This window comes from Taeniopygia guttata, chromosome 3 (genome assembly GCF_048771995.1).
Source record: "Taeniopygia guttata chromosome 3, bTaeGut7.mat, whole genome shotgun sequence".
NCBI lineage: Eukaryota > Metazoa > Chordata > Aves > Passeriformes > Estrildidae > Taeniopygia > Taeniopygia guttata.
This window is the reverse complement of record NC_133027.1, coordinates 87,906,025-87,926,274: the sequence shown is the minus strand read 5'-3', so window position 1 is coordinate 87,926,274 and position 20,250 is coordinate 87,906,025. Positions and strand designations below refer to the sequence as shown.

General features: G+C 39.6%; 1 protein-coding gene across 4 annotated transcripts in view; it reads right to left on the bottom strand.

Moving 5' to 3' along the window:
- Positions 1 to 20,250, bottom strand: part of EML6 (EMAP like 6) — a 94,179-nt gene that overhangs the window by 25,445 nt on the left and 48,484 nt on the right. For 2 of the 4 annotated variants that reach the window (XM_041715330.2, XM_072927370.1), the window contains exons 9-23: positions 19,528 to 19,784; positions 18,274 to 18,486; positions 17,464 to 17,631; positions 16,436 to 16,545; positions 13,987 to 14,105; positions 13,055 to 13,241; positions 12,309 to 12,414; positions 9,464 to 9,557; positions 6,677 to 6,777; positions 5,202 to 5,404; positions 3,908 to 4,019; positions 3,119 to 3,246; positions 2,284 to 2,425; positions 1,090 to 1,242; positions 703 to 834 (exon numbers count right to left, since the gene is read on the bottom strand). In XM_041715330.2, coding sequence (XP_041571264.2) covers positions 703 to 834; positions 1,090 to 1,242; positions 2,284 to 2,425; positions 3,119 to 3,246; positions 3,908 to 4,019; positions 5,202 to 5,404; positions 6,677 to 6,777; positions 9,464 to 9,557; positions 12,309 to 12,414; positions 13,055 to 13,241; positions 13,987 to 14,105; positions 16,436 to 16,545; positions 17,464 to 17,631; positions 18,274 to 18,486; positions 19,528 to 19,784 — 2,225 coding nt within the window. The remainder of the gene's footprint in view (positions 1 to 702; positions 835 to 1,089; positions 1,243 to 2,283; positions 2,426 to 3,118; positions 3,247 to 3,907; positions 4,020 to 5,201; positions 5,405 to 6,676; positions 6,778 to 9,463; positions 9,558 to 12,308; positions 12,415 to 13,054; positions 13,242 to 13,986; positions 14,106 to 16,435; positions 16,546 to 17,463; positions 17,632 to 18,273; positions 18,487 to 19,527; positions 19,785 to 20,250) is intronic. The other 2 variants (XM_072927369.1, XM_030268707.4) reach the window with 1 other exon arrangement.

Sequence of the window (20,250 nt, the reverse complement as noted above, 5' to 3'; positions counted from 1 at the left end):
GCTTAAAATCACTTTTGTTAGGGTGATACTCTGATTCAATGCATAAGTAATATTTTAAATATCATCCAATATCCTTAAGAAGTTGTTATTGCACAGCAAATCAGTTTCTGCTGATAGTGAATATTTTGCTTGCATTACACCATCACACTAATGGAAGTAAAAAATAAATGCATGTGCTATTAGTTTTCTTAATAGTTTTACAAGGCAGCTTTGCCAAAAGTTGAACCTTTGCCAGCTCCCATCCCTTCTGCACTTGCTCCACTGGTAGAGGCAGCTCCACTCTGGGCTGTCCTGGGATGGGAAGTTTGCTGTGCCCATGGTGATGCTGTGGTGTTGCTGCCACTAGCTCACACCATGTTTTGGGACTGGTGAACAGCAGGGACAAGGCTCAGGCACACAGGTTGTCCCACACAGATCCTTTCTGCTCTGGGAAGGCTCACTGGCATGAGCTCATTATGGATCCTGCTTGATTTAATTAGTTGGGACCATCAGGCTCTAGCTTCTTGCAGGGATTGCCATGCAGAGCTCAGCAAGGAAAGGAAATTGGATACCAACAAAGGTAATTGCACTGGATCTTTACAGTGGCTCCATGGGGAAAAAAGCATTTGCATCAGTGATTGATCTCAGTAACTGGAGGGGAATAGTTTCCTGATATTCCATTTTATGGGCATTTCCAGTCTGTATCTCTGAGCAACACTTTACCTCTGGAATCCCAGTCGATGTGGGTGATGTAGCTGGAGGCACCTTTGCAAATGCCAACCCTTTTGCTGGTAAGTACGTTGTAAATATCTACAAAGTTATCGTGGGAAGCCACAGCCAGGTACTTTCCTGATTCTGTAAGGAGGAGACACCGAGGTTATTAAAGGGTAAATCTTCTAACTGATACCAGTGTGATTTTCACCACTGTAGTGAATTCACCAGGCAGGGGTGGGCCTGTTATAGTGCAGCACACAGCCACATGGAATTGTAAAGTATTGAATACACAGAGCACAAAAAGCCAATCTTCCTTTGGAACATTCAACCTTGCCTAGACAAGAGAAACAAACTGCAAGATAAACACCCCTCTTCCACCTTATCATCTGGTTGTACCTCGTGAAAACTTTATATCCGAGATCATCTCCTTCCTGTGGTGGAAAGAGACCATGTCCTCCACAGTGTCAGCATTCACCACCAGAAAACTGCCGTCGTTCAACCCGACCGCCAGGGCTTTCCCGTCGGGAGAAAAGGCACAGCAGCGCCCGCCTGTGGAAAGCACATGGAAATGAGTCTGCCAAAGTTTAAAAGCTGGGATTGAGAAAACCACCAATGAACTGCAACTGAAAGATTTCTGCATCAAGTATGTTGCTTTAAAACAGATTTATTATGTCTTGAAAAAGATATGTTATACAGATCAGTATGATGGATGCTTCATTACAGGGTGCTCTGGAGTTAACAACGATTATTTAATCCCTTTTGAAACAGATTTATGTGCAAATACCACCTTCCAGCCACATTCTAAATGCACCAATGACAGAAATAAAACAAAAAAACCCACCCAAAACACATACAGAAAGGAAATTCGGATGGAAAATTCAAAGATTCATTAAGGGCAGTGTACCTCTGCCTCAGCATTATTCCTGACATACTCTCCTACAGCTATCTTCATCTATTCCCAGATTCACCTCTCCAAAACATTTAAATCTGTTTTCCCTCAGCCAGTTAGAGGTTTCTGCGCTCCAGATCTGTCACTGAAAATGAGCAATTTAAAATTTCCTGAGGGATATCAGTTAATTAATAAAATTAGAGTGATTTTGAGAAGGCAGCATTTCAACACAGCTTATCTAATGTTATACAGAGGAGAGGAAAAGTGTTAATTTTAGAGAAGTTGGTTTAACAGGTAAAGCTCATATTGACAGCAAAACATAACTGTGCTCAACATGCAGAAAATTGTACTTTTGTCTTTATAAGGAAATTCTTTTACGTCAGCAACGTAATGGCCTTAAGTATTCCTAGGGAGGAAAGTGATTCTGAGGTCAACTCATACCCCTTGAAATTGGGGGAAAAGAGACTAAAGTTCGTTTTATTATTATTCATTACAATAGATTACAGTCCTTTTTCTTCCTTCCCTTTGCACTGACTTGACACATGCCAAAGATAATTTATTTCCTGTGCTCCCAATTTTTTAATGACTGCGTCCTTTGCCTACCCAATCAATGCCTGTGATGTGCCCTGAATGCAGGGAGGGAGCTGTTCCAGAGGCAGGGGATCCATGGCTGCCCCAGGGCCTGGCCAAGGCAGAGTTACCTTTTTTGAGCTTCCTCACTGCCAGCATGCGGTGCTGTGACGAGAGCTCCCAGATGCGCAGGGTTTTGTCATCGCTCACAGTGGCACACACAGGTAGGAGAGGATGAGCTGCCAAGCCCCACACTTCCCCTTCCATATGGCCCTGGAGGAAAGCATTCCATACAAAAGGAAATAATGCCTGTGGGGCTGTGTAATATTTTCTAACTTTGCCCTGCCTCATTTTGCAAGTCTCAGGCAGTAAAGCCTTCACCATCTTCTCTCTCAAAAGCTTTCCGCATTCCAAAAGACCTGAATGCCTGCTCTTCCTCCCCCAACAAATGTCTAAAACACTTTTCCATACTCCCCCTCCTCTATTATTGGCTATAATTGCTGTTCTTCCAATATTCTCCTTTCCAAACTTGAGATTAATAGGGAACAATTACACCCCAAACAGGACCTTATCCTGAAATCTTAATATTGGCTAATCCTCGAAGTTTATATCCTTTTTTTAGATCCTTGTTTGTCCAAAACACATAATTCTTTGTTTTAATCTTGCCTCAGATTCTCAGTTTTCCAACATGTTAATCACTCTTCCTGCTTTTTTCCAGATTTCCTTCAGCTTGCTGGCACTGCATATCAAGGTTAAATAACTTCTTAGTGCTCTCAATCTGCATTAGTGAATGAGTTCAATGTTCTATAAAACACAACCTCACGCATCTTGGATAGTAAGGCAGTCATGCGGGCAAGACAAATTTAAAGGATTACTGATCAAAATTTACTGAAAAAAGAATACCAAAGAACCAGCATTTTCGTAAAAATACAGGAAATAGTTTGCTATGGGAGATCCACACAGTACCTGAACAAGCAGAGTCATAGGCCCATTTTTATCAATTTCAAGTATTTCTCCATTTTTAGTTCCTACCAGGATGTGCCCATGTCCCAGGCTGATAGCTCGGATGGAGGGATTGTCTTCTAAAAGTAAACCTGAAGAATGCCAGATTTTAAATTTTTTTTTAAAATTTCATATCCCTTACAGTTATATATAATTCAAATCTGTTCAAAATCATGAACATGAGATAAAATTGCCTGATCAAACTGCCAGATAATCCATGGATCCCTTCCTAATACAGGGAAGGGAGTTTGTCTGTACTGTGGCAATGTAATGACTGATGTTTCACTGCTTTAACAGTGACAGGGTCTGAGGGGCTTGGGAGTTCCAGCACCTCAAACTAATTTGGTGATTACATATGAATATCCCTTTCCAGATGTCCACACGAGGCCTTGGGAATTTAACAGGTCTTTCCACATCACCCTGCTCTCACCACAGGAAAATGTGGCCAGCCAAGGAAACTGGATTGACTTTGGAACTGCTAAACTCAAGGCTGGGGACATTTCTCCTTAAAATCATTTCACCAATGAAAACAAAGCTCAATGTCATGAAATAGAGGAGGGCATAGCAGAACAAACTATAAATGACAAGGAATACAAGAAATACATCTTATATGGATCAAACCAGAACATTCCAGCACAGAGTAAGTAATGTGTTGCTGTTCCCTTTGGCTTCTGGTAAGATTTGACACCCAGTTCCTACCCTTTTACCACCCTCCATGCACAGTCCTTATTGAAACACACCGAAAACCAGTACCTTTAGAACTAGCAGAGAGTGCTGCTCTTTTAATAGCATATGTCTTCAGACATCTCTCAAACATATCATCCCAAAGGGCCACAATTCCATCTTTTCCACCCGTTACAAAGCCCTGCACAATCACAGTAGGAGAACACACACAAATGTCAGCAGGAGAGATGCAAAAGGATATGTCCAAAGGCATAATAAAGTCTTCCATGATTTTTATTCAAGGGTCAATCTATAAATACTGGAATCTGTACCTATGAGGGAAAAATTCAAGTGGACAAGATTTAGAGTTGGTTTTCTAGGGTTATAAAGATTTGCAACCATATGGAGAACACACTGCTGTAAACAGGAATGCTGGACTAAGACATTTGCCTGCATGTGGGAACAAGTGATAGAAAAATGTGTTGTACCCTTAGAAGAGGCAGTAATTGGCAGTAACAGCTTCTCAAGTTATTTGAAATTCAATTGACTTAACAGATGCTTCAACCCAAGTTCTAATAATGCATCAGGGACCAATTCTCTCATTAATTCCCTGGGTAGATTATCTGGGTCAAGTGAATGCAAAAGAGCATAAATAACTAACCAACAAAAATCTAAGTGAAGAGGACGTTCAGTGCTAAGATCAAACAGAAAAATTGATAGGAAAGCTAGGAACAATCAATTAGGGCCAGAAAGAATTGAGCCAGAGAGATCTTAATTGACCTTGATATATAAAAATGTTAACAGCTAACATTCTTCTCATCCTTTACTTTTACAGTTGAAACCATAACCTCAAAAGGGATAGTCCATTATCAACATTATCTTCAAATTGCCAGGGACACAACTTTGTCCTAAGCTCATTTTTGTGATGCAAATATCATAATTTCTTTTATAGATCTATTGATCCAACTGAAAAAGAATTCTTTTGTTATCTGGAATAGCTAACTCAAAACCCAAAACCTTTGGATATCTAAAGTCTTGACTAAGACACAATGATAATATTATTAAAAATCACATTTCATATTTTGGAAACTGGTAATGCATTAATATTTTTGGGATCAGCTTGAAGAGGCAATGAATGTTACCCATTACTCTCCTGTAGTTTACACAAACATAAAAACCACACTCCTGAGCAGAGTGAGAAATAAACTCTGAATTTTTAGAGGTCAGAAAGCTGTTGGTCACGTACCAGTACATGGAACAGGATGCTTACAAATCCAGGTCTATCAAATAACAGAACTCATTCCTACTGGCTTTGTTTAATCACAAACATCTCTAAAATCCATCCAGAGCAACAAAAATCAAGGTGAAGGAAGGTGATAGATACCTTGTCCAGTGCATGCATGGCAAACACAGGTCCATCATGGGCCTTCACTGTCCTCAGCAGCAGGGTCTCCTTCCAGATGTAGATGTCCCCAGTGGCAGCCCCAGAGAACACCAGCTCCTCCACACGCCCATAGGAGACACTCATCATGGTCTCAAGCTTCCCCACACTCCCAAATGTGCCCCGTTTGGAGGTGAAGCCTCCACCTGCAAGAGCAGCACAAGGCCTGTTCTGTTTGGCTTGTAGCCACAGGGCTGTAAAGGACAAATGTTCGACCCCAAGATCTCCTGTGGCTGCCTGATAACGGAAATGCAGAAAGCAGCACATAAGGGAAAAGCACAACCAAAGAAAGTGAACCCAGCAATGACAGCTCTGGAGCAGATCAGTCTCAGGTGTTCAGACTGTCTTCCCAAGCAAGAAAGATATTTGATGAGGAAACATGCAAAAACAACTACTGCAATGTCTGGCAGGATGGTTTTTACCCACAGCAGCTTCTGCAATGCTGCTTCTCTGTAGAGGTGACCACAACCAGGAGATTGATTTAGTTGTCCCCTGGCATCCTGAGCTTTTGGCAGCAGTTTCACAGAATAAATGGCAGGGTTTGTTCCTCCTCTGGTTGTCTGAAAACCCAGTCACCACAGCCTTACTTTGGGTCAGAAAGCAGAAGCAGCCATAAGGCCCATGGACCAATGCTTAGACAAAAATACACATAAAATTACAAAATATCATCTGCATAGGTGGCCTTGTGTCAAGGCACTGTGGGCTTCACAGCTGACACCACATTAAGTTCCCACTCCATTGAGCAAATCTGAACTAAAAAGACACTATTTTTGTTGCAAAGAGACTATTATTGGAGTAAGATGTTGCTTAATGTGCATTTCTACCTTGGAATTTGGCAAACAGCAAAGCAAGTCTATGTAATCACTGCAAAAATAACCTAAAGACTAAAAAAAAAAAAAAAAGCAGAAAAAATAATTATTAATCTGAGAGCACCTGAATCACTTGAATGCTTAAACTATGGCATGAAGTATAGGAAGTTCTTAAAACTACCTAATTTTGAGTTGTTCTGAGTACTTGTATCATGTGTGCACATCTAAAAATTCATGAAGAGCAAAAAATCCAGTTCTGAATAAAAAATATCCTCAATCAGAACCTGATTTTCTCGGAGCCAAGGATGCCTGCTTAGGAGAATGCCTTAATATTATGATTAGAATTTAAACAAAATTAACTGGAAATTCTTTCCAAGAAGGAAGTAATATTGTGATATTTGCTGACTCAGAGGTTGGGTTTAACCCCTTTAATATTTTGGTAATGGCCAAAGTTAGTTAAAACTTAAAAAAAAGTAAAACTTAAAAGTTAGTTAAAATTTAAAAGCATAACAAATAAAACAAATTCTTAAACTGGGAATATGATGTTCCTATATTAAAAATATTCACAAATTCCCTTGTTAATCAAATATAAAATATTCAATACAGTACCTGTTTGCTGCCAAAATTTGATGTGCTTCATCCCAACTGTGACTAGTCTGTCCACATGATGTGGATTACACTTCACTACAAATATTTTATCTTTATGGCCCCTGCAATAGAGGTAGACATTTTAAAAGCTTGGCAAGAGATGACTTAAGGTTTCAAACTAATTAAATCATTGATATAAATCATTTCCCCATCTAACAAAAAGTAGAGAGCCGTATTTCTAATCTGCAAGGGTTTCATTCTGGGAGTTTGTGTCATGGAGTTGGCAGGAAGAATTTGAGCATACACCATGTGGGGACTACAGAAATGTAGGGAATAAAATCCTCTCCCACTGCATTTCAGTTCATTTAAGTCATAACAAAGGAGCAGGAAATAAAGGTCAAGGCAATTAAAAAAAGACATAAAGGTCGATGTAAGTATTTAAATGGATGAGAACTCTATTAAAAGACACCCTCACAGGAAAAATGAGGAAGTGTTTAATCTATGGGCTTGAAGATGGAAAATAAAGTAATTAATTATAAAACTGGAAGCAATTCACTTCCGTGAAGCAGTTCGCTCAGCATCACATTCACCTCCAGGTTTAGTTCTTGGGTAACTAAAGTTATGCTTGTTGATGTACTTATGGAAATGTACAAGCTTGGGTCTTATCAAAGGAAAAAATACTCCCAGGTTTAAAGCATGAATTATATCTATCTCAGTGTTTTATAAAACCCCCAAAGCAGGAAGCACGATCTTTTCACTATACATCTGCAGATTTTGTGCTAGGATTAAGTCACTTCTTTCCTGACAGGCTCAGCAGATCTAGAAAATCCCGTGGTTCTGAAACCCCTCTCAGGGTCAGTATTCCCTTTTAGTGGATCAGTCTGGATACAAAGCAGCCCTGGCCACCTTTGACATCTGCAGCACATCATCCTCCAGTGCAGAAGTGTTTGGTTCCAACTTACTCAATAAGGATTTTAATGGAATTAGGAGCTAGGAAAGCCAGGACAGTGAAACAAGCTGCATAATTTAGCTCTGAAACAATTACAGCAAATAAATAAGAGTGTTCTTAATGTTGCAAAAAAACCCAAAAAACCAAATAAAAAAACCCACCAAACTGAGAAGTCATGCTGAAATAAATCAGCCTAGAAAGATTAAGCAAAAAGAACATTCACGAAAAGTAAATATAACTGCAGAATAAACATAATGAGTGTCTGTATATAGTGAATTGACACACATTTTTCAGGTTTATATGGGTCCATATGATTGTAAAGAGATGTTCTTTTATTCTTGCGTGCAAAGGCCACATGAGGGCTTTTGTCTCTCTCTCTGTCCTCCTGTGCTCACCAGAACAGGGGACCTGCCTTTAGGCGCTGCTAAAATCTAGACAATAGTTTAAACGGGAACATTTTAGAAGACACATTCATTTTTCTGCTCTCTGTGAGGACCCTGCATATTTCCAAGATAACAGATTAACAATAATAGATCCATTGGGTACATGCAGCATTACATAGTGAAAAGAACCCAAGTGCTCCATGTTTTATCTGTCCTGGGAGCACCAGCAGCCAGGTAGTGACAAAGCTTATCATTATCTTGTTTTTAAAAGCTTAAAGGTCAGTGTGGGAAAATATAAAGTATTTCTTTGCTTGCAAGTCAAGCACAATCTGTCTGGGGACAGCAGAACTGGGATTGCAAAGCCCAGGAAAATGTCACGTTTTACAACACAGCCAGGGCTGTTGCTATGCAAAGCCTCCAGCACAGATTTTAGACAGGATTTAAACCCTCACTGTCTAATAAACTGGATGTCTGAGATGAAATTGTAGAGCTAACAGACTGTGGTACACACACATGGAGTAAAACACTGATTTCTTCAGTAATGGTACACTACTAAGAGAGACTGCTGCCACGAGAAAATCTCATTTCTTCTGCAACATGTTACCATGTAGTAATAAAAGTAAATTACCTTTCACAGGCACTTTTTTGCAGCTATACTAACAATTTCTACTGAGCAGTGCTACATTACATGGTTGCAGAGAATATATGGAATTCTCTCCTTGTCTTTCTGGTACATGCATCCACACTCACAGGAATTCTGCTCAATCCTAGTGACCAGGGCCACACTTCCTTTGTCCAGAAAGCAGGCTCTCAAACAGTTTGATTCTCCCTCACTGAACAACTACTGCTGCAATCCAATAGTTGAGTACAAACTAGCAAACATGTAACTTTAATCCAATTCTCTTCCCAGCGCTGGTCACTTCAAGAAAGCGCAAAGAACTCTTCACTGTTGGGTTATTAACTGAGCTTTCAGTAGGTAATTAAAGAGCTCAGAAAAAGCCGGCTCAGAAGAAAGGCTGGATCAGCAAGGATTGAGAAAAAATTAATACATATATATATAGAATAGAGGGAAGTCTTTTTTTCTTTTTAGAAAGTGATCTGGTCATTGATGGAAGCCAGCATGTCTTCAAACACATAAAGGAAATGACACCTCTAGTGACTTCTGCCCTAAGCCAGGACACAAAACTGGAAGAAAATATTAAACTTCACTTGAAAAGCTTGAAACAAACTACAGTGCTAATGTAGCTTCTCTCAACAGAAAGTATACGGAAACGCCTGACAGAAACAGTTCTCACAATTTCCAAACACTAGGCTGTGCACCTCCAGATTTTTAATCTGGGTATGTTTCTCTGAAACACCATCCTGTCTTCAGAGGGGAGTTCTGCTTTATTTCTTTGTTCATAGGAAAAATGTGAATGACGTTATTCAGAAAAAAAAAAGTAATCAGAGGGGATTTTAAACTGTGGGTATCCTTACCTGGTTGTTGCCAGCTTTTCTCCCTTTTTCCAGTCCCAGAACACAATGGCATGGTTATCATCCAGCCCAACAGATGCCAAACATTTCCCATCAGCTATACAGAAGCAATACTGAGTGTTAATGGTGCTAAGGCTTTAGCTGAAAATGTAACAGGCAAAGATCCAACAGTCACATGGCAAACTAAATTTCTAATGATGCATTACAAATGAGGCAAAAAATCCCCCAAACTAATAGTTAGAGAAATTGGAGTTCAGGTATTTTCCAAAGGCAGACATAAAACATTCCTATGTGTAAGCACAAGGAAAATAGGGAGGATCAAACAAGGCAATGAAATTCAATTTCATAAAGCTCAAGCGCTTTAAATTCACATTGCATTTTATTTGAAATATTTCTGATAGATAATGCTTCTTTTCTCTGCTTGAAATGGTGCAGAGATTTACCAGTGTATGCAATGTTCAGAGGCAGGGTGATGAAACTATAAATACGTACAATAAAATTTTAAGGCTAAAAATAACTGCTGGCTGTCTTCGCTTTCACTGCAGGAAAGACACAGCAGGACTGATAATGAGAGGAAGTAAAGCCAGAAGAGAAAATAATCCATAATTCAACAGTACCCAGGCACTCTTGCCACATGTATAAAATAATTATAAACACAACCATCTCTAACAAAGTTTTAGAGACAAACTTCTGTCCTGAAATTCTATGATTTTTAAAACTGAGCCATGATTACTGCAGCTTATGACAAGACAATTTATAGAGTGTAGGAAGAGCCGATCACCTGCTTGGTAGTTTTAACTGTAGAAAAGTCAAAGTTGGAGGAAGCAGAGCTGGGTAGAGACTGAACAAGAGCACTGATCTGGGAATGGGCTTCTCATAGAAATGAATGGTGTGAAGGACTCTGAGCTTGGGCATATTTGACTTCAAGAAGAAAAATAGTCACTGGTGTAAATTACTCCATCAGAACTACTGCAGAGTTCATAGGGCTAAGTTCTTACAGACTTTAATAACTAAGTCCTACTAGAAGCAAGTCAAGAATGAGAAGGGGAATTTAAGAATCAGTAAGAAATAAACAGGACCAAGTGGAAGAAGCAGAATAAAGTAGGAAGAAAAGAAGTTAAAATGCAAGACAAGAAACCAAAACTGAGTTTACTAAAAGAATCCCCAAACAATACAACAATTTAAACTTTATTCACTTGAAACAGGAGGTTTCCAAACAATATCCCAAGGTATAAATATTAAATTAGCCACCAGAGGGCACAACAAAACGTTGCAGGAATGAAATTATCCTCTTGCAATCACAGTGTCATAAGAAGGGTTGTACAAGAAGGATCCAGTTTTCAGAAATGGGGAGTAGAGAATGTGTTAGAGAGGGAGTGAGGGCAGAGAGAACTGGGGGAAAAGAGTCAGCTGCTGCATCAGCTACAGCTAGAAAATCTTGGGAGCTCCAGATTTCTATCTTTAAGATCCAAATAGTGTGATCTGAACCTAATCTTGAAACCTCTGTTATTAAGACAATGCAAATCCCCTATATAGGGCAGTGCAGCTTCTGATGCTGCAGGAAGGTGCACATTTGCTCAGCTCTCTGCCCCTGTCTACACCAAGAATGCCAGTTAAAGCCAGTTAGGAATGCAGTGTGTGCATTATTCTCGGGATCAGGTCCTAAAGCAACACTGTAATATTGAGTGGTTGCTACTTTTTAAAAGACATTCAGTATTTTTTTACATATTTATGCCCACATAATATTTGGCCAGCTTATTCTTTACAGGTACATGGGTTCCAAGATCCAGAATATTCCTACTTGGACAGGAATTTACTTGGTGTTAAAAATGCAAACCACAAAGTATTTTCAAATATAGGAACATTTGTTCAATTAAGGATCTTAACAAGAAGTTTATTGACATCTATGAACATTATCTAATATCAGTTAAATCATCCTTATCAATTTTTCCTCCTTCTGGCACTTTATCTCCTTTCAGAATGAGCTTACATACCACAGTGGGTCAGCAATTTCACATTTGAATTCCAGCTCTTGGATGAACACCATGGCTCCTCTCCTGATAATGCAATATGACCGAGTTCCACAGATTTATCTTTGTGGAAGTCAAACTTCTTTTGTAGAGTCTTGTCTTACAAATGTGATCTACATCCTAATGAATTCTTACCACATTTCTGGAGAGTAGAATATGAAATAAGCTATGTTTAATTGAACAAAAAAATCAGATCAAGTAGAGGATAGTTCAGATAAAGTAATCTCTTAATTTTTTAAATAGAAGAAGGGAGAATGAATTTTCAAGCCCTTTTATGAAGATACAGTAGTATTTAAGTCCCCACCATATGGATGATATTCTTCAGTGCTGCATACAGGAATTATCCCTTAAAAACTGAGACAGCTTAGGGCAGCCAGCTTGGAAAGACAAGCTGTCTGTGGGAGAGACAGCAGACAACTGTTTGTCATATTTACTTCTTCTGTAAACTAACTGAAAAACGTGGCAATTGTTAGCAAATGCAAAGAACTGGATGAGCCCAGAGGTGACATTTCCAACTCATTCATATGCTTTGAGTCACCATCCTGCCTGCTTTAAAATTCTCACACCACTATGTAGACAGTGACCACAATTCCAGCTGCACACTTGGTATTATCTACTAGACACCACCAAAATCAACCATTGACCGAGTGACCAAAGGCCCACGACTGACTTCACTACACACACTATTTTTATCCCAAGTCAGCAAGCTTCCATGTAAAATTGGTACTAGCTGTAATTTTACACTTCTTTGAATTAACATTGCATCACAAGGACTGCTTTTAAATAAATCATTTAGATAAACATAGGCTGTGGCTTACCTGAAAAATCCAGTGCACACACTCCTCTCTGGTGCTGGCCTTTGAGCAATGACAAACATTTCAGGGTCTGGGTGTCCCAAACATGGATAGCAGCATCTCTTCCAACCTAGATCATAGGGTTAATTAGGGTCTCTGCCCACAGAATTTCAAAGCCAACAAGAGTAATTAGCATTATCATATCTTTAAAACCATACAGAGGTTTGTCATTTGTCCTATTTTATATTTTTCAAGATTTATTTTCTCATTCAGAGAAATATCAGTGGATGGTCTCTAAAACAATCACTATCCAGCAGAATATTCATAGTATCATTTAAACTAATGTCTAAATGAATATGTATACACTGAACACATCATATTCAGTACCAGATATCAGGAAAGTGCCCATCAGCTTTTATCTGAGCAAGGCTGTTGAAAGCTCCTTGTACAAAGGACCTTGTACAAAAATACTGTAACTGAGTCATGAAAGTCCAAAACCTTCTAGGAAGGATCTAAAATGCAGCTCCTGTGTTTTACATGAGAGATTAAAAATAAATATAAGACTTCTGAATGCCACAGCACAAGATTGGCGGTGTTTATATTATATAGAAACGGTTTCATAATCACCTCCAACAGTTTTGGAAGGGAAATAGGAAAAACCATTCAGTTTGCCCATATTTAGGAGGAAACAATGCACTTAAGGAAATGGAGAATGGTATTTTTTCTAATTCTGTATAAAAACAGTACTGCTATCACTTTGAATTCCCCACCTGCCCAGTAGCCACATAGTCCTTGATGGGGTGGATGCTGAGGCTGAGGATGTCGTCGTCGTGGCCGAGGTAGAGGCGCTGCGAGTGCTGCTGCCGGTTGTAGACAACGGCCACAGCGGCGATGTGATAAACCACCTCCCCTGCCTGCGTGTAGAACAGGTTGTTCCTGCAGTCATAGCCCCTGTACCTGCAGCAAACACCAAACACCTTGTGGCTGCCCCACAACTGCTTGGGAAATCTGTGCTACAAATCATTTGTGCGTTAAAGGAAAGGAGTCCTGTGGTGACAGCTTGAGCTCAGAAGTATCAGAGACTGCTCCCCCCAAGAGCAGGAATTCAGGAATCTTCTCAAGGGCTACTTTGCACTCAGTTTCTAAATCAGCACTGATTTCACAAAAAGGCTGTATCTTTTACATAGAATTGTGGCCAGGTAAGCTTCACAAGGAATTGGATTGGAGCAAAAATCTATCAGGCATTTTAACGAATCACAGCTATCACAAGCAATTAACAGAGAATCCAGGAAACATCAGGTGTAGTGAGCAACAAGTATAAAATGTAATTTCATAAAACTCAGCAGTGATGTATTATTTATCAGTGTTATAATCTTCCCCTGTTCCTTAACAAAGAGAATCATGGGATGGTCTGGGCTGGAAGGGACCAGTTCCACCCAGATCACCCAGTTCCACCTCCTTCCGTAGGCAGAGACATCTCCCACTGGACCAGGCTTCTCAGAGCTCCATCCAGCCTGAAATACTACTGAAAATAGACAATCTATGTCTGATATTCTAAGAATTACCACCGTAACAATGACAAACAAATTAATTGTGGGCAAGCACCAAAAATTACTTTGCTTATGCTCTGATATGAGTTGTTAGAATATCCCAGCAATATCAAGCAATCAGAAATAGCAAATATTATTTGATGTTACTCTACCCATGTATAAACTGCAGTTTCAAGCTGTCCTCAGGCGCTCTCTCTCTTTTAAGGAAGGGCACAGAATGGTTTTTCTCTTTACTTTGCTGTTTCAGCTGAGGTAGGTCTTCTTTGTAAACCTAAAGAAGAATTGCTTAAGTTAACTGCACATCTCTGGTTTTCTAAATATTTGTAAGTATGAGTGAAAGTGACTTTAAGCATGAAATTTAATATATGTTAATGTGATGTACAGTGGTTACAATGCAGAGCAAGGCACTATTGTCCCCAGCCTTCAGATGATGATAAATGTTTTCTGGATAATGAATTCTCCTGGTCCAAGTGGTCCAGAACAGCAATCTGGAGCAGCAGAGTGTATTCTTTCTAGAAGATTCCAGTATCACTTAGTGAAAACCAATGCAAATGGTGACTGGGAGTCTCCAGGTGTTTTTTAATTTCATCTGTGCTTCAGTTTCCAAACTCAAAGCTGAGAATGAAGAACTACTTCTATCTCAGGATTATGATGAAATACACAGGAACCAAAACCACTTCTGCAACCTGCCAACATGTCCAGAATCCCAAAGTACAATTACAGATCTATAAATACACAAAATACTTTCCATTTAAACACTGTAGAAATGCTAAAACTCTGTTAAAGATGTTTGAAGCATTCCCAAACAAAATCCATCACAATGCTGAAATGTAGCTTTAGTGTTTGTTTTCTGTGCCTACATTTCTTGGACAAATGGACAATGAAATTTCCACTCCCACAGAAATCTACCTGACTTCCAAGAAGCAACACTGGATTTTTGGGAGAAAGGAAAAGAAAGAAACAAACTCTGTGAAACAAAATACTGGGGCATCATGTTCTGATGCATCTCAAAATGTAGTATCCTCTCTGCTGCTTCAGCCATAATATTAAAAAGAAAAAAAAAAACCCCAGATGTTGGGAAGGATAGATAAATATGATTGCCTAGCAGAAGAATCGCAATAGTACAGCCAGGATGAAAACAATCCCCCTACTGGCTGGACAATGCCCTTACCTACAGATAGGTCCAAAAGCCAAATGGACTGTTCCATCTCAACCCCCAAAATGTATGGTTCATCCCACACCTGTAATCCTCCCCTGAAACATCAGGTGTCTGTGACCCCATTGGCCCAAGTCTTGTTCCAGCCCACCTTGGAGCCCCCTGATAAGGGGTCTCTGAGGGGCCAGACGCTCTCTTGGAACTTCCTCCCTCCTCTTGGATCCCCCCCACTCTTGGAGTCCCTGCTCTTCCCTTTGTCTCTCCCGTCCCCCATCACCTCAGGCCCTGCCACAGTGCTGCGTCTGGCAGCTCGAGGCGGTACCTTTCACCATGCCGAATAAACCTTATCTTCTAAGAGCAACCAACAGAGATCTCTCCTCTGTGTCCACCCAAACCGTCCTGGAGCATCCTATGTCTCTAGACCCAAACCAAACCCCAATTCTCAAAATAAGATTAACGTTTTTGTTTTCCTGTGTTTTTGTCAATTATCTCCTTTAACAAAATGCCAAATGAAGCTTCTGCTTGGGGCTGTCTCACATTTACCATCAGAGATGCTATTTTAAAGATTCTTCTGGTTTTCCATGCATTTATGTGCTTGGAATATTGCTGTTGAACTGCCTGCAATGATATTGTCACTTTTAGTTTTTAAACCCAGATGTCCTTTTTGACATACAGACAGTGTGGAGGAGAATGATGACTGATTTGAATACAGACGGAAAATCAGGAGGAGGAGGAGGGGAGGAGAATGACCAGCACTCCAGTGAAACTGGGAGTGAATGAGAGAGAAGGGAGAGAATTTGGCAAAATCTGTTTAATTTGTCAATCATGATTGATCTCTGTAATAAACAGGTGAAAGAAACTGCTGGCAGAAGGATCTATGCAATTTATTGTAGTCTAGAAAATGAGGTGAAAAGATAAAGGATGTCCTTTCCTTAAAGCCTGGAATGTTAGAGGTGAACTTCCCACATTCCAGAAAGCAGCCCCATGCCACCCATTAAATCTCTTAAATCAACATGAACCAACTTACTCTGTGATTTTCCCCCTTAATACAAGATCCCAGTACTGCTCTGAGGAATTTCGGACCTTTCCCCATTGCAGCTGAGAGGTCACTGGACAAGGGGACAGGCAATACTCAACTCGAATGACAACAGCTCCTGGAATCAGGTTCAAGTGACTTGTAAATAGGGTCCAAATCACGGAGTGGTTTGGATTGGGAGGGACCTTAAAGATCACCTTCCAATCCCCAAAACACTTTTAAATTCTTTTCTCCAAACCCTTTCAAATTCAACCCAGCTCAAGGGTTTATGTATATTGGTTGCATAGTCAGCTGAATACTATCAAAACAACTGAGAGCAATCTATGAGTCAGCAGTAAACTTCCTCTCTTTGCTGAGCAGTGATGGGAACTTGCCAGGTAATTGGCCCTGTGTGTTATTTCACACTCACCTGGCGATCATAGTTGATTTGAGCTTCCTGCTCAATGTCAGAATCCAACTCTGGCACGTCAGATAAATCTGAATCTGATTCCTCACTGTAGGAATCAACACCACCCTCTGCTTTAAATTGGAAAAAAAAAAAATCAATATACAAAACACATAAAATCACAGGAAAATAGTATGTGATATTTTTATATAATTTAGACTATGGGCAAAGCAGTATTCAAAAAGTCTGGAAGCTCAAGCAGCTAGTAAAAGTTATGGGGGCTGACTGAATGTGTCAGGCTTCATTTCTGTCTCTCCTGTTTCCCTGCCCGGGGCAGGAAGGTGGCAGAGAGAAGCAAAATCACTGAGCAGCTACTGGTACAGTTCCAGCATCAAAGAATTCCGCTTTCAAAACAGGATCTGAAGAGCAAACACACAGAAATGACAAATAAAAGCTTTCACTGATCAATCTTTGTGCTTAAAATATTTGCTGTAATGCAGAAAATGTACCAGATTGTGCATGTACAGAGTGAAATTTTGCCCTTCTGCTGCAGGGAATCCTGATTTTAGCAACCACCATGACACAGCTCATATGGCTTTGGTAGGATATTATAAAGATCATGACTATAACCAGAAGAATATCTGAAGTACAGCTACTGCATAAATATGAGAAACTTGTTGTGAGATATGTAAGACTGCACTGAAAAATAAAATTATACAATTAAACAGGTGTAGTGTGACTTCTGAATGCAAGTTACATGGCTAAGGTTGAAAATTTAATTATCCAGTCCCTCTAAATGTCTTCTTTCACACACCTTGAGGAATGCTGCTTATATATTCCCAAACACAAATATTGAAGACTGCAGCAGTTTTTAATGTGGCCCAAACCAGGGCTTGTCTTTGAAATCTTCAATGTCTCAAACATGCTGAGTATACTCAATTCCAAAGACTTATGACTTTTTTTTTCCTGATAAATCAATAAAAGCTCTTCCAGCAGTGCTGCATTCTCTGCTGATTTAATTTAATGAATACTTGAACAGAAATTATGTTTACCTTGTGGAGAGGCTTCCAGGATGCCATTGGTTAACCCTTCTGGAACAAATCTCCACTGAAAAACGGAGTGATCCGCACCTCCCGTGCTCAAAACCCACTGGAAATCATGGGACCAGCGCACATTGGTGACATGGGCTGAGTGGCCAACATATTTCCTGAATTTAGCTCCTGAAAACATGAGAACTGTTGGTATGTAAGGGGAAAAATTAACCTTATAACTAATGAAGTTAGGTTCCTAATAGAAACATACACTTGTGAAATCTGAAAACCAAAAAATATTAAAATGCCTCTTTTGATATGGTGATACAAAAGTAATTATTATATAAAAATAAGTGGCATAAAATAATATGGATTATATCCTTCAGTTGTCAGAAAAGTACTTCAATCTTGGCAAGAAGTACCAGACACACGCAAAGTTTAATTTTCACCTTTCTGGCTATGAATGCTAGTGTGAACTCAACACATGCATTACATTTTTCCTAAAACACAAATTTTGAAAATACACTGCGATGTGATATCAAATTAAACACTGAAGCACACATAAAGGCAAAAGGTTGTTTGATTTGGATTGCTGACTTTATGCTTGGTACAGTGAAAATCCTGAGGAAGCAGCCACACATTCTCAACAGTTCTGAAAACAGCTAGACAGAGAGGGTTAAAGTCCGGTCTCTGATTCCATTAATACTTGCAGGAATTGTGCACACACTAATTGGAATTTTACACCAGAATGAAAAGCCACCATTACAAAATACACTGATAGGGTGTTGAGGTAAATTTTGCATTTTTCAGCCATACAAAATTCCACCTTACCTTTCTTTAGGCATGGAAATCTGAATAATTTCACCAGCCCAAAGTCATCGCCAGTCACCAGCACAGAGCTGTTGTAATTCCCATCCACAGAGTTGACATCTGTGATGTTTGTGTATTTTGGCCAGATTCCACTCACTTCAGATCCTATCACACAGGTCCATGAGGCCCAGTGAATTCCTTTGATCTCCTCTTTGCTTGTTAGATGCTTCCCAGCTGAAAATGTGAAGGTGAATAACCAAATTCATAATTTACTTTTTAGAAACTCTATTTCTTTTAATCATATTTATCTGGGTATTCTAGTTGTAATTAATTTTTAACCTCAATTAAGAAGAGTCACAATCTTCTTTAAATTTCTATAATCTCTCATTTGTGGTGTTTGAGGACATCACACATCTGAGGAGTTCTAATGCAGCTGCATTAGAAATAATTAGGATTCTAATGAGACTTAGTATGCTAATTAGGATTGGCATGATAAAAACATATGAAAGTGGAAAGTCATAATGCCAAACCTACCAAAGAAATGCCTTCAGTAGAAAGTACTGTGAATAGCATGAGTCCCTCAAACACTTTCAAGTGCTACAAGGTTAATAATACACAATCTTAAATCATGCTCATGTGCTAGTAGGAATTTTTCATCACATTAAGTCCCTGAAATGTGAGTATTTGGTCAGTCAGCCATTCTGTGGTACCTTTTGCTTCCAGGGGCTGGTTTAGAGTTGATTGAAGGCTGCCAAACTAACTCAAAAGAGCCCAAAATTTTATTTCTAAAGCTTTCTTCTGCAAAAATTTCCTCTAAATATTAGAAAGCATTCTCAAATAAAAGTGAGAATAAGCCAATTAGTTATCAGTGTTGTTTCTACGAACAAGCTTTTACACTGAGAACCTCAGCAATTCAAGCTGACTCAAACAGTTCTCCTATTTTTAGTTACATTCTTAAAAACATTCTGATCACTAACAGGAATCATTCACCAAGGAAGGACAACAGGGACAGAGGGGCTTTGGTAGTTACCTGAGAGCGAGTCAACGTGTAAAAGTTGCTATGAAAAAAGACATAATTTACACAGCAGAGACATCTTTTCCTTAAAGCTGAGGATATTTAGAGCACTGAGTTAAAAAACAAGCAGTGGGTATTTCTCTAAGTTCCAGCCAAGAAACTCCACTTTCCCCTGTAATTTTTGTATTATATTTGTGATGTTCTCTTCAAACCAAAACCAAAATTTAGTTGTTCATGACACGAGCCCCTTGTAAACTTACAGGGCATCTTGTAGAACAGCCTCTCCCCAGCACCATCATTGGTCTGCAGGAACTTGCTGTCCACAGACCAGTCGATGTGAGTGATGAAACTGGAGGACTTGTTGCATTCCCCAATTTTTTTGTATCTCTGGGCGACGGCATAGATGTCCACGGGCCCATCGTTGGAGCCCACAGCCAGGTAGGAGCCATCTGGGGAAAACTTCATCTCATGGATCACCTCCTTGCGGTCCTTGATGTGAACCACCTCGGTCATGTCCCTGCAGGAGCCAGAGGGGAGAATGACAACTGGAAACCCAGGAATTTGCAATCCACAGATAAAGAAGATAGATGCACTGAATCATCTGTACAATAGAAATTAGATTTCACTTTAAATATACTTTTTTTTAGTGGATAACTTCCTATTGCTTCCATTGATTCTAAGCATTTTTTAAGCAGCAGATAGAAACCACTCTGCCTGTCCACAATGTTCTTCATTCTCTTCACCTGCTCTAATGAAGTACTGCTAGCAGGCATCCAACACAAATTTATTGAGATACACTTTCTAAGTATATCTTTTAAATCCTGACACAGAGCACGGACCTTTCAGGGTCCTGAAAGGAGAACCTTTCCTAAGCCAAGACAGAGATTTCTAGGAGATATCAGAGAAAGGACTAGATTACTGGGAGCCAAAGATGATTAACTTCTTTAGAAAAATAGTCATTGGAAAGGCTTTTAAATGAATAT